Genomic DNA, 25,174 nt, shown 5'->3' on the forward strand with positions numbered 1-25,174 from the left:
TTTCCCTTTTATTGTTTACAACTGAAGCAAAGAGTGCAACGGAGTGTGTCGTTTTTTTATTCCTTTTCATAACAATAACAAAAGCTGAACTCCCCCACTCTCTAGTTTTTTTGTAGTTTTTTTTCCCGTGATGACGAAGGCGCCACATGCTTGTGAGTGCGTTATTGTGTGTGCTCCTGCCCACTTGCGTACACATGCTTGCATCACCAAGTGGCTCATGCGACCGAACCCCCAGCCTGCAGAGAATTTCCCATGATGCACTGGAGCGGCACAGTGTGTGACTGACCCCAGAGTGGGGGACAGCTCGAGGTTCGGCTGGCAGACGCGATGCGTCCTGGCATGTTGCTGAAAGTGTGATTCTCCGAGGCCGACCTGGCGCACCAAAAAAAAAAAAAAATGGAGCTGAAATCTACCTCATTCTCTGTAGTTTTGCGTCATTCAAGGTTGAGTCACTATGGCCTTGATTTCATGCCTCTGTGTCATGAGCTATTAGTCGTTAATATTGCTACCTGTCTCAAGTATAGGTCAGTCCCTGAATTATTATGTGATCATTAACAAAGACAGCCGAACACTTATGTCTTTCATTTTTAAAGCCCACATTTACAGTGCTGTCAAAATATAATATGGCCTTGATAAATCTTAACATCATAATCCATAATAAACGTTCAAGGCATCCTGTCTAGACTGTACAGTCCAATGAACACATTAACCTAAGATATGGGGGTCATTAAATTAACTTCCCATTTCTAACGGCTGTATTTGTCTGACTTTCCACCAGCATGTTCTTCCTTCAGGAAGCCTGTGGGGATAAGTGATTGGCCATTGCTCACATTGTCCTATACTGTCGTCACGTGTCAACCTAATTGCTTATTTATGCTTCAAATCAATGAGATGTAGCACTTACTTATAGTATAAAGCAACGTCCAAACTAGACTGCTGACCTTGCTATCGGCACTAAAGATCAAAATTCCTTATAGGCCTTTTGAACACAAATTCAGAGATGAGAGCCCATGTTGACTACTGTACTGTTCTGTAGATCAACACTTGTTTGAAAAACAAACAGGTTGTTAATGCAAGGTAAACACCTGCAAACATGATTCATTCATCAAATATCACGCATATAATCAGTGCCCAATTAAAGCTTGGTTGTTGTCTCTTAAGCACTCTTTAGAAAACGCTACTTTGTTTATTGTTTGGTTTCTTAAAATGTATTTTGATTATAATTGTATTCTTAGGAACATTGGCAAGTAGTGTTGCCTAATTTGTTTTAGGTTTTACAGATTTTAATGTTTTCTAATCTGACAAGTTTTGACATCCATTGGCGTCTTTACTCTCATCTTGTAGCTGAGCTATAGAGCAGATGGAGCTTAGTGAACAGGGCCTCAGTACTGCCGTATAAACAGCTGTGGAGTGATTGGTAAGGTGACATATACACGAATACAGCCCTTAAGCAACAAAATGGCATCTGTCGCTCTTTCACAGTTGTAAACTATCATTGTTAAAGTGACATAGAGATTTCATAATTGATTCAGAGTCGAGGAAAACTAGAAATACATGACAGTCTACAGGGTTAATTTACAGCCTGAGTTTGCGATGGGTTTTATTTTAAGAATGCCCTTCACTTGCAGACGCATTGGATTTGAGAGATGCACTCTGTTATGTAAAAAAACTAAAATTAGGAAGTAAACTTTCATCACAAGCTTTTTTGTTTTATGTATCTTTATCCTAACTGAAAAAAGCCAGACATTTCTCTCTAAATCTCCATTGGCTTCCCTTTACTGTACTTATAGCAGGAGATGGAAGTCTCTGTCATGTTTGCTTAAACGCAGTCATCATCACAAAGAATTGCTCCAGTCAAGCTTGACTTAACATTCTCAAAACCTCAAACTCGTAAACCAAATCATTCCCCGAGAGCAAATGTTTTTTAACCCTAACCACAGACTAACTCTACAGCTACAGTATTTGGAACGGATATGTAGGATTGCATAGATTCACACTATAACACTGTATTTAAAAAATGTTCTATATTGACTCTGATATCTGTCCTCCATCTGTCCTCCCTCAGAGAGAAGTTGTGTCGTCCACTCGTCTGGCTGCCATGCCCCCTGCCTTCGGAACCAGGACCCTGCCAGCACAGGCCACCGAGCATGCCTTAGCCTTCATCCAGGTCCCACAGGACGTAAGTGCACGGACGAGCATGCGCTGCCGAGTAGAGATAGCTTCAAAATTAACTTTGAGATATCAACTTCCTCTGTCTCATTTATTGCCAGCTTTTGAAAGTTGACTTTTTCTGGCAATACATGAAATCTGTTTGAGTTTCACTTATCGCATGAGGTGATAAGTTTGTAACCGACAGACGGGGTCGAGTTTTCATTCCGAGCAAGTGTTTGCGAAAAATGATGCTCATACATAATGCATGTGGCAGACAAGCAGAGAGCGATTTAAAAACACTAGGCCATTGATCTACATGGTTGCAAATAAGTATAAAATAATTAACTTAGTGGCAGATAGACATTATTGTTCATGAACAATTTGATGACATGTATTATATTTCTTCAGCGACCCAGACATCCTGTAGATAGCAAACCATCCAGGTACTCAGTGGGTATTTGTTTATGCATATAAATGTCCATCTGATAGCCGAACAGCAGTTCCTCTTTTTTTCTTCAGCCCTAATCTTCTTGTTTACATCCGAGTGTGTTTACTCGACCTCAGCTAACCGCTTCGGTGTGTCTGTGTGTGTCTGTGTGTGTGTTCTTGTCTCTGCGTGTGTGTGTGGGACTGTATTTTGTGTGTGTCAGGGGGTCAACTCATTCATAGCCTGTGCCAGCAGCATCCTGAATAGTTTGTGCAGATATATTCAGTTTTCTCTAGGTATGTGCCTGATTGACACAGTGCTAAGCCCTGTCTTTAATTAGTTGTGTGTGTATGTGTGTGTGTATTTGAGAGTGTGTTACTTTAAATGGTATTTGTTCCACAGCCTAGATAACTACTTTTTACTTGGCCATGTTTGCTTGCTGCTACATTGGATTGTTTAACCACACTCAGTTTCAAGTTTATGAGGGAGATCTAGCCAAAGTCAGTGCAATCTAATACAGTTCTGCTATAAATCCTACTTTCATGAAGGCTATAGTGTTCACTTTTTGCTTTTTTGTTGAAGCTGTTTTAGAGATGTGTTAATTAAACTTAATGGTTAGTTTAGAGGCTGTTGTCTAAAATATGGGCCAGTTCTTTATTTATTGTATACATTTATTTTTGACTGAGCTGCTTTATGTAAAGGATCAGAGAGGACATGCATCTCAACATTTTTCAATCTTAATTTATGTTTATATATATATATATATATATATATATATATATATATATTATTGCATTTAGAAAAATCCAATTTTACATTTTTACCGCCCTTATTTTGAAAGAATATTTTGTTTAATCTAGATATGGACCTGTTGGCCTCTTGTTGGACACGTGTCAAAGCCTCACACTGTCACAGTTGTAGCTGTGTTTGTTCGTCTGTGTGGGAGCTGGTAGTGCCTGCGTGCATGCTGTCACCTGTCTCATGAGTCAGGGTACACTGAAGGATGAAGTGGCCCATCTGTTGGTCCAGCCCAGGGGACAAAGCATCACCTTCACTTTCTAACCTCCAGACAAACACACACACACACACACACACACACACACACACACACACACACACACACACACACACACACACACACACACACACACACACGTATTCACACAAAGCTTTACCACTTGTTAGAAGCTGACATGCACCTTACACCTCGCCTTCTCTCTCTTTGTCTGTCGCTCTGCATCCGTCTAACCTTTTTCCTGTTCTTTCTATTTTCTCCTGGGTTTCCTTTCATGTGTTTGCCGTCTGCTTTATCTGAAGCTTTTTGCTGTGTCACTCACGCTGACAGCACGGTGCCCCACTTGTGCTGCGCCTTTGCCGCCTGCTCATAGGAAAGGTTGTTGCCTTTTGTCTCACAACCATCACACCTGATGCCCTGCACAAAAGGTGGCTGTCTTCGCAAGTTATATAGCTTCAAAGCCTGTCTAAAAATCATTATTTTTCTTAACACCAAAATCCTGCCACTGGGATGAGATCATGCTGCCGCTTTCCAGTGCATTTTTCATAAAATGTTCCATTTAGTGGCAATATCTTCAATAAATGTCAGAACCGTGAGTGCACTGTCACTGTTTTGCTGTCAGGAAAAACAGTACCTTACCTGAATTGTGTGCTTGTAACTTGATAAAGTACGAGGCACAATGCACATGTTATCTCCATGACATCTGACTGCAGCAGATACCTCTATCTGAGTAGCAACTACTACCACATTTGTTCACTATTTCAACCAATTTTATTACAAATGTTGTGAACTCGCAGCTGATTGCACTCAGGACACACTGCCATGTCTATATTTTGCCATGTCAGCTAATTAAGGAAGGTAGTTTATGCCACAAGTGCACTTGTAAAAAAGATGTACAACAAAATAAATTTAAAAAATGCCACACACAAAAAGTCCAGCCCAAAATTAGCCACTCCCTAATGGCAGTGGACTGTATTCATCTGGAAATTAAAAGGTTGCTTGAATTTATGCATCTTTTCCGAAAATGTCCATTTACTAATTTGCATGACATGCACTTGAATGCACCACCATTTACCTTTTCTCTTTAACAGTCAAGCAAAAAATCCACTTGCTACTTTTTAGTTTTTCGCTAAGAATGCCAAATAAAGGTTACTAGAATGGGCTGAGAAGTACCTTTTGACATCTAGCCTGCCATTTATGTATAGATATCATTTTTCTTATTTATGCTGGGTCAGATTAATTATTATTAGTATTATTTGATCACATAGTTCTGGATTAAGTAATTTCCTGTCGTAATTGCTTTGTGTTAAAACAGTATTTATGTTGATGCATTTGTTGGCTCATGTTGAAAACATGATTTTGTAGAAAAAACGTTTTAATTTTATATATCTAAAGCGTTTAAAAAGAGTATTGATTTGGATCAGCACTGAAATTGAGCTATTGTATCGGCTCCATTGGAAAAACTTAAACAGTGCCCAGCTGCACATCCAATTACATCGATCTACAGCTAGTCAAATGCAAATCTTGTAGCTTGTTTCAACACGTTCAAGTGCTCTAACCAGGTCTGTTCTGCATACACGTTGGACAAGACAAGGTCACTAGAAGTCCCTCATCAATTGTGTATTGCCCCCTCACCAGCGTCAAAGTATGCTTGTTCCGTAATACTGAGACAAGTTGACCGGGGGGGGAGCGGGGACAAAATAGGCACATTGGTTTTGTGCCTTGAACAAGCTTCCCTGCCCACACACGCTCGCCACACACACACACACACACACACACACACACACACACACACACACACACACACACACACACACATAACACCAGAGACACACACATACCCAAGGGCGGCTAACTCGAAGGGGGTTGCCATGGAGACAAGACCAGGGCGAGAAAGAAGGGAAGCAAAGAGATGGATGGTGTAGGGGAGGGATGGATGATGGCCAGTGACTGATTCTAGTTTTTAAAGTGTCATCCTGCCTCTGAAGACGCAGCTCCCTTGTTTTTTTTCTCACGTTCGCCCAGACTGCTGGAGGACGAGAGGTCAGTATTGCACTGCAGCTGTTCCCACCTCCATCTCCACCATGTGTTCAATCAAATGCTGGCCTTTCACATTCAAGAAGGTTAGGAATAAGAGACAGCAAAGTAACTAACAGAGGGGTGAGAAGAAAGGGACAGGAGGAGGAGGAGGAGGGTGGGAGAGAATCAAACCATTATAAAGTTCAGCCAAACTAAAGTCTCTTGAACTGGTTGAGTAGGTAATTGCTGTGCTACATGACTGACTGTGTGAGTGATCATGTAATTGTTATCGATTTGGAGAATGACGTGTATGAATGTGTTCCTACTGACCACGTTACCAAGTGTGTGTAGACAGGTTTGGGACCTGACAGAAATCCGATATATCACAGTAAGGTGCATGCATATGTAGAGTGTTTTTATCAGCCTCTGCATAGCATGTATTTGTGTGTGTATGCTTATCTGTTTAGGAGCCATTGGTGATAATATACTAATTAGCCCATTTCACCTTTTTTTCTCACTTCCTCCCTCCCTCCCTCCCTCCCTCTCCCCTTCTCCTGATCTTCCATCATCTCCTCAATCTACTTTTTTTCCCCTATCTCAATCCCACCATCCATTTTCTACAGGATGATGGTCGTGCGGACGTGGTGGACTGCATTGTGCGGGACATCCAGAACAGCCAGTGCCTGATGAACGTTGAGTACTCGGGTGCCACCTGCCCACATGTCACAATACAGTTTGGGGACACCAAGGACGACGTGGGCCTCGGCCTGGTCAAGGAAGGCTTGGTCATGGTGGACGTCCGCAAGGAGAAGCACCTGCAGAAGATTGTAAGTGAACATAAAGCAATTTCAAGTCTTCAATTTAGCTTTGGATGGCCTAAAACTGAGGCTTAAAGTCAAAGGCTGATGTGTTGGCCTCTTGTGCCGTTTTACTCTGTTGCTTTATTGGTTGTTCGGTACATTTAAGCAACCAGTCACTTTCTTATTGGAGGTTAATGACACTTTCTGGTCTCACTTGGGCTGTAGACTGGGCAGTCATTGTTAATTATTGTGCCAAAAACGGCAGTACAATGCAAATTTGGCTTTCCGTTTGCTGTGAATCCGCACTTAAAAAACAATACCGACTGACAGCGATTCATTGTTTGTACTTAGGGTAAGTTGTGAAGTGTTGTTGTACTTTCAGGTGCATTAAAGGAGCAGTATTCAACATTTTGAACCTTTTTGTATAGCGGCAAACAACAATGATCTATGTAAAGTTATGGAGCAATGTCTACCTGAGCAGAGAAGAAAGTCACTCTCTGTGTGTGTGTGTGTGTGTGTGTGTGTGTGTGTGTGTGTGTGTGTGTGTGTGTGTGTGTGTGTGTGTGTGTGTGTGTGTGTGTGTGTGTGTGTGTGTGTGTGTGTGTGTGTGTGTGTGTGTGTGTGTGTGTGTGTGTGTGTGTGTGTCCCAGCTTCTCCTTGCTTTGTTGAAATAGCCAGGCCGTCCACTCATGCTTTTACTGCATGTGAGCGTGCCCCACTAGCTCACAACCACTGCTCTGCACTGCTCTCATGCGGAGGTTACAGCTGATAATGCCGTCGAGGAAGCGTAGCACCTACCGTCCGGTTCTCCCACTTTTAGCTCTGTCAGCACTTTTGCAACAGATTGCACTGTTAGTCCTGTTAGCACCGTTGGCTATGAGCCGCTGACTCTCCGTTGACCTGTTGAAAGCCGTTTAGAGGCATTTAAAATGATCCCTGTCTCGGATCTTGCACCTTTTAAAGGTAGAGAACTGTCTGTGGGAAAGACTTATGATAGTGAACAGGTCAGTTGGAGAGTTATTAGATAAATTCATGTCAGTTTCTGTAAGTTTTGTATGGATTTACCAGCCCTACTTTTCTTTTGTTCTTTTTCAAGCAAAGAAGAGTTTTCGTTTTTCAAAATAGAATTTTCTCTACCTTCTTCTTTTTATTCAGTGGCTCACAGTGCTATCAAAATGCACAGTAAGGATCAATATTTGCAACAGCGCTGTTCCAAATAGACAATGCTGGCTGTCAGCTGATCAAATGGTAGCAGGTGCTATTTCTTTTTAAACGGACAGTAAATATTTAACAGTCTCATTCTAAAATGGGCCCCTTCTGTATTATTTAATGTTTAAAGGTCTATATCCTGCTGACCGCTATATAACATGCCAATAATTACCACATTTTCATGCTAACATGCATCTACCCAGTCGTTCCCATCTCAGAGTTTGTCATGTATGCATTATTTTTGATATATTAAAGCTAGTATCACACTTAATGCCTGTAGGTTTTGTAATGTGAACGTCGTGGCACAAGAGACACAGAGTAATGCCCATCTATCACTTCTCAATCCACAGCCACACAATAAACGCTTACACACCTCTGCAATTTGCCCCAGATGGCAGCCATTTTGTCAAACCACGGAGCGTCGCTCATTTACTTTCCTCTCATTATGCTAATATGCCCACAGACTCGAAGCCACTCTGTACATGAAAGATAAAGAAAAATGTGGTTATTTATTCCTCTTACAATGACTGCTTCCGCACAAACCCAATATTAGTCACGGCGCTATATATTTGTAAAATCGTTATTCTCACAGGAATGGAGAAATATGTCCGTGTTCGTGAACATAGTCAAAATGTACAATTATACAAATTATAGGGTGGTGGGGAGAAAACGTCTAAGGCCCACATAAAAGGCATTCTTTCACTCGCGCATGGAGAGGTAGTTAATAACTCATTCTTGTACATCCCAGATAAAAGCACTTCCCGCCTCAGTCAGTCAATAAAGAAGTGTGCATCATTGTATTGACCTCCGACCTCTAAAGGGTAGCCAGGAACCGTAATGCAGTCTCTGGGCGATGGACCTTATAGACAAAGGACAATGAGTTAAACCTTTCGGCTTTAGGACTAATAGGCTTACAGACTGCACCAATTTAGGTTTTGTTAGATCAAATGGTTTCTCTTTAGTATTCAACAGCTGCATCTGCAGTATTTGCCTTTCCCTTGCTGGCTACGGACCAATATTTTTGATCTGGAGAAAGCTTAACGAGCAGCAGTGTTGCCAATGTGCTTACAAGTGAGTGTTAAAGTAAGCTGGGACAGAATTTCTTGTTTATAATTCCACCCATTAAGGCCGCTTCCAAACTCAAGAGAAAATGTGCATCTGATTCATGAAATATGTGTGTTTATGGTTTATGTAGACTGTAGTCTTGCTGTATTCAGTTCTTGCATTGCCCGGCGAGAAGTTATTTTTTATCAGAACTGAGGAATGTAAGTTTATTAATTTATATTAGATTCAAAATCTGAAGACCGGTTCCTTTTTATTATTCCTTTCTGCTCTTTAAGGCTTTCTTAGATATGATGAAACTCTTTGGACTTGATGTACTAGGACTGAAACGATTTATCTTTTTTCAGCGAGATATGGATTAGTTGACAGAAAAGTGATTGAAGTAATATAATATTTTTGCATTTCGGGCTGTTGTTCGGACAAAACAACCCATTTAAAGACCACCTCACCTTGGACTATGGGAAATTAAAACGAGTATTTTAACATTTTATTTACAAAACAATCGATAAATTGAGAAAATAGTCGGAATATTAATTGAATTGAATTGTCAGTTTCAGCCATCTCTATTTTATTTGCACTTTTGTACTTGCATGCAGCTTTGGAAGAAGCCATTTAGTCTGTACATTTGCTGATAGCCTGATATTTTTCTTTTTTGGTAATCTACCAGAGTTGATTTAGAGTCACTTGTATTGAAGATGAATTTCTGGCTCAAAGACTCATGAGCAGCACTGCCGCTTATACTGGTGCGACAACGAAAAACGTTATCTTGCATGGCAGTGTAGCCCACAAACGTGCCAAGATACAACCTTTTGTTGACCTCTGGATCCATGCCCCAACGCTTCCCCTCTTTTATAGAAACTTGCCTTTCGAGTTTTTTGATAGTGTCGTATCCATGCTGGCTCACCCTGAGCCCTCTCCTCCTTTCTCTGCTCTCCCTCATCCAGACTATCTGCCTCCTTGTAAAAGTGACTTTTGTCCTTCCTATCTGTTCCATTTTGGCTCCATTCTTTATTCATTATCCATTCCAGGGGATTGGAACATGGTCATTGTAATCTGTACTCTAGCACTAAGCATTGCGTAACAGATGGGCTGTAATGTTCACTGGCACTTCAGTGTCTATCAATAGTCAGTCATAAGTGCACTGAAGGTTAATACCAGTCTTTGAGGATGGCATTGTCCCAAGAGAGGGAGAAGGGAGAGGGATATTCATCCATTTGGGGTTTTATGTCTTTTTATTTTCTAGTGCATTTCTGCCTTAAGCCCTACAGTCAATGATGCCCACTATGTACACCATATGGATGGCTTTTCGTTGCAGCTATACAACACTTTTCATTGAACAGGATGAACAGTCATTGTTAAACTATAGGCGAAAAGATGATCATATGCGTGCCAGCTGCTGGTATCTGATTGGAGGGAAGTGGGATATTAAGAGGGAAGGCAGGGAGTAGGAGTTTGGGGGGGGGATCAGTAAGCCATATTATGATTGATAATCTCTACTTAGTGAGGGGGAATTGACAGAATGACCCAGAGGTGTAGATGGAGGATAAAGCAATGGGAAGTGCAACTGACATTGTCCTATATAGAGTGAGCTGACCCAATATGTATCACCAGAGCCTGTATCGGAGCGCTCATCAATAACGAGAATAACATATTCTATAGTATTTCTAGTTATTGCACCTGCTTAGTTTGCACACACATGCTGAACACTCACAATCAAGCAGATTGGATTTCATAGTATAAAGTTTAATCTGCCATACATCTGTCATAACATGTGTCGTCCTACAGCACATGTGTTGTTTATGAGGCTTTTGATATTTAGATTATCGTCAGTTAGTGATATTATTGCTTTATCACCAGAAGGGACATTAATGTACTTCACAGTACATACAGTAGGTACAGTATTTTAGAGCATCAGGGGCCAGTTACTGTCATGCTAGCTTCAAATCTGGCCTTTTTGTTTTGCTATCTATCATTTATGCTCTCAGAAAATTTGTCTTTTTGGCTTACTGCATCACATTACCCATCGTTTTGTTTCTCCCTCTGCTCTCCGTCTATGTCACCACTAACACATTTTAAATTCAGATATAGAGCTTGAAAATAAGCTTCTTTAGAAATCAACTTGTATTGTTGCCTAAGACTGTAGATTGTCGGGTGCAAATGGCTGTCGTGTAAAGTGGCAGCCAATTGTACATGCTATATTCATGTTGGTGTTATAAAGGAGCTGTTAGCAAAGCTCAACAGTAATGGTTCCTCTTGGCAGCCATAGTTAGAGCAGTGTCAAATGTGTCATTTGGTCTGATTGCATCCTGGCAACTGTTATTCTTGAGTTGTCAACCGCAGTCGGTATTTCTCCCCCTTTTAGTATAAAATCTATAAAAAATGCGTGAAGATGAGTGCATTGATTTTTCTCCACCGCAAATGGAAGTAATTGTAGAGTTTCGTCAAAAGGGACGAAAACTTAACAAGAAAGTAGTGAAGACAGAGGAGAAGCAGAAAAATGTAACAAAACTCAAAGTGTAACTTTAAATTGAAGTATATTTGTATTGCAGTATTATCAATCCAGTTATAATATTATATAAACAGACATTATTCTGTCTGTTTATATAGTATTTTATTTTAGTTATTGTGGATTTTTTTACTTATTATTCTTTACTGTGTGATTACTTATTTATAATACTTGTTTTGATCTTTTTACTTATTCCTCTTGTTTGCACTATCCTCTCTGCTGCTGTATCCTGCAAATGTCCTTGCTGTGGGATTAATAAAGGATTATCCTATCTTATCTTATAAACATTTGAAATATGATAACTTTGTTAACAAAAAAGGGATGGAGGTTTGCCAAACTTGGAATGTTAAACTTACTGTTTTTTTTAGACCACATTTAGAGTCTTTCTCTCTTACTCTGATCTGACACACTCGTAGACTGACTTCATCTCCACCTCGGGCACAGGATATACACTAAGCCATCCTTAAATTTTCCTGGCGCCATCAACTACCCACTGCTAGAATGGCAAGTCGCCAAACTGGAACACACTCACTGAAACACTTCTCTCTCTTTCATCATCCCTTAATATCTCTCTCCACCCATTGTTCAGTCTGTTGTCTTCCATTCTAGTCTCACCCTCGTTCCCAGTTTCACAACATCACTCAGTTTCTTCTATTCTTCTACCAATTGCCTCTTATCTTTCCACTGCCCTCCACTTCATAACTCTTCAATTTCCCTAACTTACTTCACCTTCTGCACATCACTCCCCCAACTCACATTACTTGTCATTACTACTGTTTTTCTACACTCAGGATTCATTCACTTAAACACTCTTCCTCCTGGCCATGTGTTTTTTTTGTTTTTTCTTAACCTTTGCTATTCCTGTTATCCAAACTGAGCTTGAGGAACTGAGGTGCTAATTTGCATTTTGGTCTCTCCGTACTATGTCATGATGAACAATAATCTCCAGGAACTAAGTGGTGAGGCACTGAGATCAGATCTGGTGTTGGCCTCATAATGAGCTGTGATTTAAAATGCTGTTATCTGCAATTATTTGCAACTTGCGTCAGTCGGTTCTGCCCTGTGAACTCACACTGAGTTGACAGTTATGCCTCTCTTTTGTAATTTTAAGAGATGGCATACAGTAGGGAGACACAGACTCTGTTTGTGTGCCCGTGCCTCTAGGCTAATATTTAAAAGAGAAAGTGAAAAAGATAGTGGGCTCAACGGATAACTACATACACCATACATTTCTTCTTTTTCTTTCTACCTGGTTGGGTTCACCAGTAATGAGTGCCTGCAGCAGCTATCTTTGACTCAAACTCGACTCCAATTTTTTTTTTTGTAGCAGATACAGCTGAAATGAGTCCGTCATGACAGCTAAATTGGAAGGTGACTGTGTGGTTAGAGCGGTATCTTTTGTGCTCTGCTGCTTTTCAGCTGTGTGTTTTTTGTTTTTTTTTCCCGTGAGCCGCCGCCAACAACATGACTGATTCAGACTCTGGCTGGCCGTCGGGTGCTATGCGTCTTGTCCAGTCACCTCAGCTAACTGACATCGGTGCTAGCCCCCAATGTTCATTAGCGTTACAAGCTAATAATCTCCTGTTTGCTAATTAGAAGTCAATTACAAACACGGAAATGTCTGTCACTCCCTAGCCAGCCCAATTATTATCAATCACCAATAGCGACGAAGCCCGCTGGATCGACCGAGACCTAATTTCCATTACTTTCCCTACTGCAGAGATGAATATATAGAAGACGCTTTCGCACACACTCTTAGACAAACGTTGATGAAGACTTGCGTAAGATCTTCATTAAAATGTTACAGAGTTGTGTGTGTCAGCAGAAGGAAGATGGTAGGGAAAACAGCTGTGAGGTTCCCTAAGAGTGAAAGCTGCAGATGAGAGTCCTGGAATCTTTAATTACCCAGGAGCCCCCGAGGGAATGCAGTTTTATTTTTTTCCCTTTTATCTACTCTCCCTTTTTATTGTTGCTGTATTCACACTGAGGCCTTGTTCTTAATGCGTGAATGTTGAGCACAGGACTCTCAGGCAGCTTTGAGGAGCCAGAAGGGCAAACCTTCAAGTTGTGGCCTACATGCCATGCAAGTATTTTTTTTATTTACCCGTGCCTTTTATACACAAACTGGCTCATGGGTAGTGTATTTTTCCTGCAGATTGCTGTTAAGAGTCCTCGGTGAAGTTAATAGCGCAGCAGTTGCTTTGCACAGTAATTGCGTTGATGGGGGTTGAATCTGTAGATGAAGATGAAATGGTGTGCTCAGGAGTGTAGTCACATCTACAGCTGCATGAAGGGGGTCCATACAGGAAGTCAGGAAGGGGGGGGTCACACATACACAGGATGCCCCCAGGGATGGGTTGTTCCATTTATCAAAGACCAATTGTGCTGTTTTGGTTCACAATACCCTACAGTAAGGTGGCTTATGTGATGTAGTCTGCTGCTGCCGTATTGTTAAGGCACTGCTTTGGACACTGATAATACGCCTCATGGGAATATTGGTGTTTCTATACGGCTCGCTGTAACAAAATAAGGCCTCATGGGCAAACAACGTTTCATGTCGTAGTGCTGCTGTTGTCGCCTCTGATCTGGTTCCAAGCAGAGGGGACGAACGTAGTACACGCCTGGGCTGCAACACACACTCCCTTTCAACTCTTTATTTGAGCTGTAGAGAGTAGGGAAATAGAAAAAAGGCACATATAGAATACCTGAGAGAAGTCACGCAAAGTGAATAATAGAACAATTCAATAATATAGGGGTTTGAAATGTATTTTTCCAGCACTCACCCCCATGGGTCCTGCCATGTTGGATCAGGCCCCCTACGCCTCCACCTGAACCCAAAAAACTCTTCACCGTGTCATCTATAAATGGCGTGTAGCCGTATCCAGACCACCCCCCCACCCCCCCCACCCCACACACCACACACACACACACACACACACACACACACACACACACACACACACACACACACACACGGCACATACAAACACCCACCCACTGAGCTTCATGGGTATGTGACAGCATGACTGCTCCCCACCAATGGCTCAATACTTAATTTAAAAGGAGATTTAGAGATGAGGCCTTTTTTTAATGGACATTTTCTGCTCCCCTGTTATTGGCTGCACACACACACACACACACACACACACACACACACACACACACACACACACTCGCATACACACTAACTTTCACAGGCAGTTGCCTCCCCTGCTGCCACTGCTCTGAGGGCCCTTTTGACATGTCATAGCTGATACGCGCCACTTCCCAAACGCCATTCCATCTTCTGCAGATGTGGACACGCACGCGCACTCACACAGATGCACACTGTATCCCCCCCCACACACACACACACACCCTGAGGGTAAAGGATTGTCAGGAAGAGAGTGGAGGCGCCACATGGTTCAAACTTATATTATTTTGAGTTCTGTGACCTCTCTGTGAGATAGAAAATAGATATTGTAGAAAAGAAAGATCAAACTTCTTACGCAGCCTCTTTAAAAGTGTGTGTGTGTGTGTGTGTGTGTGTGTGTTGGCCTTTAAAAGTGTGTGTGTGTGTGTGTGTGTGTGTGTGTGTTGGCCTGTGTGTGTTGGCCTGTGTGTGACATATTTCTATAATACATTAGTGTTTACGTAAGACTTGTTTTCTCTCCAGTGCCCCTGGGAGAGCATTGGAAAATGTTCTTTGTGATATCTGTTGTTAGTCCTTAGCATTTGTTGTGTGCGTGTGCGTGCGCGCATGTGTGTGTGTCCTCCTTAACTCTATGAACCCACGCTGGTGGGCTTGTCATGCCACGTTCCCGCTGAAGCGCCTGATCTCCTCCGACAGCCATGCTGGGGGGACCAGCATGCAACATGGTGTATTCCCAGTTTACCCCAGATAAGGACAATGACACTCATATACACATGATGTACATATAAGGCTCATCATTTTACAGATTTTTGCATCCAAAAGTTATTTTCTGCAAAAAGAAGACTGCGATATCTGCAGTTTACAGTAAACAAGGTACTCTTGCATCATTGACAGCTCAGAAAATAATGTGAAAATGTGGAGAATTTTTACACAGTTTTTTGTATTTATTTAGAACTTTTTTTTCTTTTAAGATTCATTCATGGAATTTAATTTATATTATTTATATAGGACAAAAATATATATCTGTAAAAATTAGCAAAGTCAATGACAATCTTTTCGTCCTACATCTACTCAAACATGGATGATCTCCCTGGTTAACTATGCTGCTTATGTGACAAGCCTTTTGCAATCCAACCATCTGTACACTGAACAGTCTGAGGAGACTTTTCCTTAAACCCTGGCCTACCCTCTGCTTGCCATGCAGCATTCATGTACTTGGCATGTTAAATGAGAGGCATCTGTTAGGACTACAATCCACAGCTCAGCCAAGCACGCTCAGCTTTAAACAGTGCGAGCTACAGACATAAAAAGTTATGTTCCGGCAAAACGCTCTGACGACAACCTGTCTTGTGTAGAGTTGGCTGCTTTGAGTTCGAATCAAAAGGATACGGCGATGGCAGGCGGAGCTGTGGAGGGAGAATAAAACAAGATGTAATGAGGATTAAAGAGCAGTATATAAAAAATAAAAAAAAAGGATCAATGCAGCAGCAAAGAAAAAGAAATAAGAGATGGGAGTGAGTGACTTCTTTTCTTTTTTTTGTGGTTGGAGTTTGACTGCTCGTGTCTGGGAGGCTGTGTGTCTGATCGTCATTGCTGTTAATGACAAAAGCTCAACATGCATGGAGGACAAGCCTCATTGTTCACTTTCCACTCAAGTGGTTTTTACGTCGCCTTACATCCCTTCTGAGCAGCAAGGACCACAGAGAGCACACCCGATGCAGAAACCTTGATTAGTCACTTGCCATTCATATGCACTCAATCCAAAATCTGGCTTCACTCAGCATTTGTGCATGCTTTTAAAAAAAAAAAATATATATATATATATTTTTTAAAAGAGGCAGCTCACCTACGCACCAGACGCGCACAACCTGTCAGAAAGCTGCCTCGTTAGCGCTTGCTCAGATCCATCACTTTCACACCATGCTTACCAGAACACCACCTGGGCACGGCACGGCAGCCAGCGCGGGGAAATACACTGTCTCGCTCTCGCTCTCAGGCAGACAGATTCACAGCGAGGCAGACAAGTGCCAGAAACACCAGACCCGCACCACCTGTCGTTCGTCTTATCAAAAGCATCACACTTACACAAAGTCTCCCACCAAGTCTGCAACTAGAAAGTTACCTCCATGCATTAAAATTGCCTCAGACAGCAGGGGTAAATAACATTTTTTTTTTTTCCTAACTCTGCAGTGAGTATCGGATAGTTTTCTAGTTTCTGAAGGCTGAGAAATCCACTCAAAAGTGAACTGTTGGCGTCAAATTACAATAAAGTGACTTCAGCGATCAGCTAAACTTTCAGACACTTGTTGCGGACTCAATTAAACACACACATTCAGGGGCCCTCCATCATACACAGCATCCTACTTAGCCGAACAGCATATCCATTCCTACTGCCAGTGTGCATGGCCACCGCTCACCAAACACGGCATCTGTCTGGCATATGGGAGCTCTGTAGGGTCATTCCTACAAGCACGCTGTCACCCGCTGCCTTCTGCCACCCAAACCCCTTCCAAATGCTGTGTTTAGTTTTTTTTTCTTTCTCCCCCTCATTGATTATGCTCTTTTTGTTGTTTTTCATATTCTCCTCCTCACCTGGAACACATAATCAACTTTAAGCTTCTTCGCCTTCGCTTTGCTGGAACATAATTAGTTTTTTTCCGACAATCCTCCCATCATTCCTCCTTTCCATCCTCCCGTGTTTTAACGTTGCACTTCAACTACAAAAAAATTAAGTCATCTCCACATGAGTTTTGCATCTTAATGAACTATTATGCCTCCCCACTGGAGCGAATAGAAAAGCTGTCAAAGAAGGATCCGGGGCAGGATACGCGGGGCTGTTCAGAATCCGAAAAGGTAGTCATCATCGGTGTTCAGCTGCACACTGATTGGCTGTTGTGTTACACTGAGCTGAAGTGAGCAGAACAGTGAAAGATGATATGATGGCGAGCCAGGAAAGGCGCCCTCCCGACCAGAGTACAAAGAGGCTCACTGCGCTAGCTGCCAATATGGCGGCATGTCATCTGTGCATATTGTGCTGTAGTGCTCTTGACTTAGCGTCTTTCACTGAATTCTTTGGATGCTCATTCTCAGCTATGTCGAGTTTGGCAAAAGTGAAGAGTGCATATTTATTTATTTTTTACTTTAAAGTTGAGCTGGGTGTTTTAAATTCCTTCTTTTTTTTTTTTGTTCAAATATTGCTCGATCCACTTTGGCAGATTTGAAACCCTCTTCCGCATCATTTTCGTCAGCTCCTAGCTCTCCGAGTGCAGCACTAGGAGAGACAGCTAAAAGCGCTGAGGGCACTGAGAGCTCCCCTCCAAAACCCAAATGGCATCGTTGGCCTTTTGTGTCTGTGAAATATCATCGGCTGGGTCTTCCATATGGTGACATCTGCCTGATCCCAACGCCTTCCAAAAAATCTCTCCTTTTTAGTTGGCTTTGATGGATGACTTGTGCAGCCACTGCACTTTCCCCAGCCACACTCGCGAACATGCACCCTCCCTCTAGACAGAGTGGCTGTACCATCCAGCTGCGGGTCTGTTATCTTGGCGGTGCCATGTGCAGCGTAGCTATCAAATCAACCTATGTGCACAAGCTAGCTAAGCAATTAAACTCCAGGGCCCCATCCACACTTGACAGTTTTAACATCTGGCATCCTTGTTCTGGTGTATATATATATATATATATATATATATATATATATGTGTGTGTGTGTGTGTGTGTGTCTGTGTGTGTCTGTGTGTGTGTGTGTCTGTGTGTGATCGTCTGAGTGTGAAATCCAGCTCATCTGCTACTATAATAAGCTACAAAACATGGTGCACAATTGAATCCATCACAAGAACAGGATGACTCATCTTTTCTGTCTCCTTTCTAGTCAGTTTTTGCCTTCTTTGAGTTATTTCTCTAAAATGTTTTATTTTTGCTGCTCATATTTCCCTTTTACGTGTTTCCAGCTCATCAGAATCAGGGAAACGATACTTCAAATTCACAAACGTCCGCTGCACAAATCTTACTTGGAAGTATTATACTTCCACCATACATTGACAGACTGTGAGTGGTGTGGGTGGCCAGGGTTAAAAAAAAAAAAAAAAAAGGGTGGAGGTGAGATGAACTGTGTGTGAGGGCCTTGTGTAGGGCTGTATTACTCTGTATCCTCTCTGACATTGTAATGGTGGAGGACAGCTTTCCAAGGTCCCCTACATCCACTTACACCCATCGGACTAAACACTCTCTCTCTCTCTCTCTCTCTCTCTCTCTCTCTCTCTCTCTCTCTCTCTGCCCCCACCCCTTGCCCTATGACTCATCACTGGTTCATTCAATGAGGCTAAATGGCTGCTCTAGCAGAAGCGGTCAATATGTTCAACACTGCACATCGCCTTCCCGCCGCTCTCTTCTCTCATTTGTCCTCTCTGTATTTACAGTATATATGTACGTATTATGTTTGTCCAGTTCTCTGTGTTGCATAAACAAATTCATTCATATGTAACTAATACTAAAGAATTGTATGCTCCTGATGAGCAAGTTATCCTGAAAGAAAACGTGTGTGTGTGTGTGTGTGTGTGTGTCACATTTCTATTCATATGACAGGATGGTATACAAATTAAAAGCACTTACCTTATTGTGTATTTTATACATTTATTTACGAGATTGATGAAGAGAAAGTTTATACTGAAATGTTGTACACAATAAAACCACATTTTATGAGACAGTGTTACTGTCTAGCCAACATGACACCAACATAATGAACATATGCATTACTGTGAAATATTAAATATATTAATATATTTTCACCCCTTAACTCACTAGCTTTATAGTTCCATGCAAACATTTGAAATACCCAACTTATTCTGACAAATTGATGAAGAAAAAATGAAGAGTAAAGAAAAAGCTTTGACACAACATAAATCTTCAATCATTCATACTTAATATTTTAATGCATGTTACAGAAGCTCAAGCAGCAAGAGTCCTAAAGGGATAGCCAAGTGATTATCTGATGTCTGTTCTACAGCACTACTGTCTACCTAAAGCTTGCATTAGCCACTGTAAGCTACCTGTCATACCACAGATGTAGAGATTGGTCGATCAGTGGATCTGGATAATTGATTAGCTGAGGTCATTTTTCAAGAAAAAAACGCCCAAACTCCCACGGGTACCAGCTTCCCAAAATTTGCTGCTTTTTTTGTCTTATGTTACTGTGGATTGATCGTGTTTGAATTTTCCACTAATCGTTATAAAAATATATATATATATTTGAAGGTGTCACCTTGGGCTGTGGGAAATTGTGAAGGTCATTTGTCATCGTTTTTGACATTTCATAGACCAAACGATTAATTAACCCATTGAGAAAGCAATCTGTAGGTTAATCGCAGCCCTATACCAGACCATGCAAAAGTCCTGAACTGAGTGAAGGGTGTGTTTTATTGCTTTCTCTTAATTCCTGGTATATGTTGGATAGTATTGGCAGGCATCAGAAATACTATGAATACCTGTACTTCCTTATAGAGATTGATTGATTGATTAACTGTCAAACATTCGTATTTACTACCTTACAAGAGCGATCTGATTTGATGCATGAAACACATGTAGAGCTTGGGACTCTCCCCCATTTAGCTGCTAGCATAGTAAAAAAAAACATCCTTTGAATGCACTTGATTATAAATCACCGCTACAAACCAGTGACTGGTTGGCCTGAGGCTAGCAGACACAAGGGGGGGGTATGAGAGCCTCTCATCTCCAGTGGCTCTGCTAGTGTGAGCTGTAGCATGAAGTGCGAAGTGATGCCCTGCACACGGTGGATAAAGCAATGACCCCAAACGGCGAGCCGCAACGTAGCGCTCTGCACGCCGTATGCTTCCTTCACGTGTCTGTACGGTCCGCGTCCCCTGCAGTGGCGTCACCACTCCGTGCCTGTGTGTGTGTGTGTGTGTTATCTTGATCCCGTTGATCTTCAGAGAGCATCCAGTGCTGTATGTGATGTGTTCAGGAGCAGAGCAGGAAAAGAAAGGACGCATTGATTCACCTTAATCCTCTAAAATCCTACCTGTGACGTTGGGATGTGAAATGCTAACGACTGTTCTCTTTCTTCACTAGGTGACAGAGTACCTGAACAGTCAAGAATCTGCTAAGAGTGCCAGGGTAAGTCACTTCATCAAAACCATCCACTCATTGTCTATCCCTCTGTCTTCAGATCAGCTTCTCTGTGGCTTCCTCATCCTAATAATTGTGGTTTGTCGGCCTCAAATGTTGCCAAAACAAGAACACATTACAACACTAATTACTTTTCTATACAAACTACCAGAGAGAACGTCTCTTCTCTTGTCTAGCTCTCTCAAGATGCGACACATTACATTGGCAGTCAAATTTGTCCCATATGGATTGTCGCCCACAGTCTGTGCAGGTCCATACTGTGAAAATGGGGGGTGGGGGATGTGTGCAATAGTGTGGAGTGGGGGTAGAAAGAGAGCAGGGGGGAAAAAATGGAGAGTGAATATCAGACAGCACATAGCAGACAGGACTACTGTGTTAAGATGAGTCAAGTCAGAGCTTTGACACAACGCTGTCTAGTGGGAATGACTTATTAGAGCCCAGTAAACTGCCTGGCAACAAAATAATGGAATGGAGTACATGAATGCATCGAATAATTGAGGTCATAAAGAATGAATACATTTCCATTGTACAGAAGCAAATCTGTGTTTAAATGATAAAGGCCTTTAAACACCAGGGGCATTTTCCCATGCAAATAATTTGCACTTCTATATATTTTTTTTCTAACTCTTGTTTTTGTCATAAATACTTTCACAAACAATGCGAATATAACAGTGCAAAAAAGTGTCCTTTTTTCAGGGAATAAGGTCGGTTGATGACCATTTTTGGTGCAAAAGCTCAGAACAATCAATCCTGTTCTTTGAAACGAGACAAACATTGATGTTTTTGGTCATTTATTTGGATACTTTGCCAAAAACAGTGAATATCAGCGGCCTTATCCTTTTAAGAGACAGCTAAAGAAATAATAATAGATGTTTATTAGCATGAACTTCTCGGAAGCCGTAAGTACAAACGGTCAGAGTCCTATTAGCAAAGGCCGGAACGTTTATATTTAGACTTTGACAAGGAAGTGTTTGTAAAGATCCGAGGTGCCTTTTACAAGAACCCCCTTGAGCTCGCATAGATAGCACTTAGATCCTATTTTGCTTTAACAAATGTAAATGTCAAGCATGATGGCTCAAAAGCCCTCCTGTGCTCCCTACTCACCCTGTGGTCATGCACCACGCTCAGACAATGAGCCAGTCAGAGGTGGAATTGGCTTCTAATCACAATTGTAGTCGCTACCATGTTTTCAGGGAGGAGGAGGAGGGAAAAAAAGGTAGCGGAGTGAGAGACAGGGAAACGGCAATGTGTACAAATGGCTCCATTCATTCATTCATCCTAATAACTATTTCTAATTAGCACAGTCGCTAATTAGCCATGAATCACAGCAGTAACAGCTGAGCGCGCAGGCTTCTGAGAGCCAAAAAAGAAACATCCCACACAAAGCCTCGTACACACACACACACACACACACACACACACACACACACACACACACACACACACACACACACACACACACACACACACACACACACACAAAACACCCCTCAGACTGCACAATTTCTATCACATTTAAATAACTAGTAACTGGATACTGCTCCAAACTACACACACACACACACACACACTTTGCTAATCGCATTGTAATGCAGTCAGTATTTGGCTGGGAAACCCATGTGATGGTTTATGAGGCGAAGCAGATCTGTGCATGTAATGGAGTAGGAGAAGTAATAGACTGGGGGGTATTTGAGGCGCTGTGGGCCTCCAGCTTGGATGGGCAGGCACAAAGAGTAGGATTTAATGGTGGTGATGATGATGATGATGATGATGATGCAGCGGCCTTCGCACTGTGAAAGCGGAGACCTAACCTTTCGACATTGCATGGTGGCTCTTTTCTTTCTCCCTCCTACTCCTGACCATGTATCATGTGCGGGTGAGGTTTATTGACGTCCCTTTCAAAGCAGGCGGGAACATAACCGCCTCTTTATGATCGTTTTGTTTCATAACAGTCAATGAACTCTGTCTCTTTCTTCCCTTCAGCTCAACATTTGGCGCTACGGAGACTTCCGCGCCGACGATGCCGATGAGTTCGGTTACAGACGCTAAGAAAGAAACATGGAAAAATAAAAAAAATATCGACCATCCAATCAACACCATTCCAAAGACCACCATGGACGGCGAGTGACGCATTGGACAGAAGACAGATGACGAAAAAAAAAAAAACTAAACGACAAGCATTGACTCAATCTTCCTTTTTATTCGACACTTCATCCCTCCAGTCCAGACTTTTCTTCTTCTCATTTCTTTTTTTCTTCAGCTAGCAGCCCCCCCCAGCTCCAAATAGAAGCATACTAGCCATGCTAAACGGATACATAATCATGCAAAAATCACTTTGCATTCATCCTTTATTTTCATAATGGCCCACTGCCAGCTCAAGAAGCCTGCACTATTGCCAATCTGTGTTATTTGCCATGTTACCTTTTCAGCAGACTTCCTGTGTGAATGATTATGATTATGATACTTACGTGTGTGTGTTTCAGCCAATCATGTTCTTTGCTCTCTGATGCTCGAGCCCAAACCCTGCTTTCTTCTGTACAGCAAGGGACTGGGTGTTCGGGGGAGACGCTTGATTTTTGCAAATAGATGCTTCTCTAATGAATTTCATGTAAATGTGAGGATATGTTGAAAAGTGTAAATTGATTTATTTTAGAGAAATACTGTAGGTGGAGCCACACAGACAAAAAAAAAAAGAAAGGAGGAGTTTATTTTTGTCTTCAATGTATATCTGTGTGATGACATTTGCGGATGTTTTTGTGGGGAGTGTTTTGTCGTTTATTCACTATTTCACACTTTTATGACCAGTAAAAACAGATGCCATCATTTTGCATTTTATCATCTCTTTCTCCTTCTGTAAAGTTTACATTCTAATAATGGTTATGATCCTGTCTTGGGCAGTCTCTTCTCTTTCTGTCTCTGTATGCCACAGCAGAAACCGTGTTTGAATTTGTTTCCACATAATGGACCTTTGCATTCTATTAAAAATCTGCTAAATAAAAATAAGCAAACACAAATGGTTTTGTTTATTTTTTTCACACAAAAAAATGAATATTTATGTTTTTTCCTCAAATAAATGGACAGTCCTTGGTACACTAAATGACTGAGTTCTGCAAAGAATTTGAGTTTGGATGTTTGATTTTATTAAAACATTTGTGCCTAAATGGGAAAAGGTTTTCTTAGCAGTTAAAAGCTTTAGTTACCTGTAAAAACAACATACTTTGACAAAGATCTTTGGGTAAAAGCTTGGCAGTTTAATTTTAATTAATTGGATATTAGCGATGCAGAAATGTTTAGAAGCTTGCATCAGCTTGAACTAGTTTAACCTTCACCTCTAAGACCTTTAAAATTTAAAATTGCATTTGTATATTTTCACTTGTTATGCAAGTTGTGAAGAGGGTTGTTTTGTGTTTTTGTGATCTCAATGACAAAACACAAAATTGAACATGACCCTCCAAAGGGATCAACCAAAAGTGTTGTTTTAAAAGAGACAAATGTGTTTTTGAAATATGGACTAATTTATCTGCTGGCTTTCCAAAGCTCTATATTTCCTAAATCTATTTAAATTTGCAAAGAAACATTCTTGGCTATTTCACTAGTATGACCAAGAAATAGTTTAGGTAATTGTTAAAAAAAAAGGTAGAGTTCAAATGGATTTATTGGTGATGGTTTACTGTACTAAACTTCAGTAGCTTGAAGAATTTCTTCAAATTTTATTTTTTTCATATTTGTTCAGCATAGTTTTTCTATGTACTATAGTATTAGTTTTCTAACTTTCTTCAAATCCTACATGCTATGGTTAAAAAAAAAAAACAGGTATGTAATGAAGTTCTCATAAATATTGAATATTGCCTGCTATATAAATATATTTACATTGCAAATAAAATTACTGTTTAGTATAAAGCAACTGTGCTTTGCCAAATCTGAGATAAACCACATTGTTGCCCCTTCATCTCTTCACTTAATTAGTTGAAAACAGGTCTTCTCAAAATAAGGGAACCTGCATATGATTGAGGATCACACAGGAAACGTGCAAACATAATGGATGTGAACCTTTGCTACTGAATCAGCACTTGTTCAGGAGACATGTGCTCTACCAGGTGAGCTAATGTTTGTAGTGAGTTATCAAAGTTTTTGGTTTCCACTTATAGTATATGAATTATAGTATGACTATTTGACATGGAATGCTATGACTATACTATGACTCAATTGATATCACTTTTTTGAACATACTATACTATGCCTTTCTTCGAAATACTATACTTTGACTTTTTTCGACATACTATACTATGACTTTTTCACTTTTTTCGACATACTATAGTATGAATTTTTTCTACATACTTTACTCACTGATAGTATATGATGATCAATTTGCTTTTTTAAAAATTGATGAAGGTATTATAAATAGTGAGAGAGACAGGAATTTGGACAAAGGATAATGTAACAATGTATACTCATACTATACTATGACTTTTCCACTCTGTTTCGACATTCTGTACTACGACTTTTTTCGACATACTATAGTATGACTTTTTTCACATTTTTCAACATACTATAGTATGAATTGTTTCGACATACTTTACTCACTGATAGTATATGATGATCGATTTGCTTTTTAAAAAAATGATTAAGGTATTATAAATAGTGAGAGAGAGAGGAATTTGGACAAAGGATAATGTAACAATGTATACTCCGATTTAAGATTATA

The 25,174-nt window shown here is 40.9% G+C and overlaps 1 protein-coding gene across 1 annotated transcript in view; it reads left to right on the top strand.

The window, feature by feature from the left end:
• The window catches only part of snd1 (staphylococcal nuclease and tudor domain containing 1), a 168,208-nt gene extending 145,568 nt beyond the window's left edge, over window positions 1–22,640 (top strand). Inside the window, exons 22-25 of the mRNA XM_054624250.1 lie at window positions 2,066–2,179; window positions 6,236–6,439; window positions 20,413–20,457; window positions 22,453–22,640. Of these exons, the coding sequence (XP_054480225.1) occupies window positions 2,066–2,179; window positions 6,236–6,439; window positions 20,413–20,457; window positions 22,453–22,518 (429 nt within the window). The 3' untranslated portion in view covers window positions 22,519–22,640. The remainder of the gene's footprint in view (window positions 1–2,065; window positions 2,180–6,235; window positions 6,440–20,412; window positions 20,458–22,452) is intronic.
• Window positions 22,641–25,174: the final 2,534 nt, after the last annotated feature.

This window comes from Anoplopoma fimbria, chromosome 23 (genome assembly GCF_027596085.1).
Source record: "Anoplopoma fimbria isolate UVic2021 breed Golden Eagle Sablefish chromosome 23, Afim_UVic_2022, whole genome shotgun sequence".
Classification (NCBI taxonomy): domain Eukaryota; kingdom Metazoa; phylum Chordata; class Actinopteri; order Perciformes; family Anoplopomatidae; genus Anoplopoma; species Anoplopoma fimbria.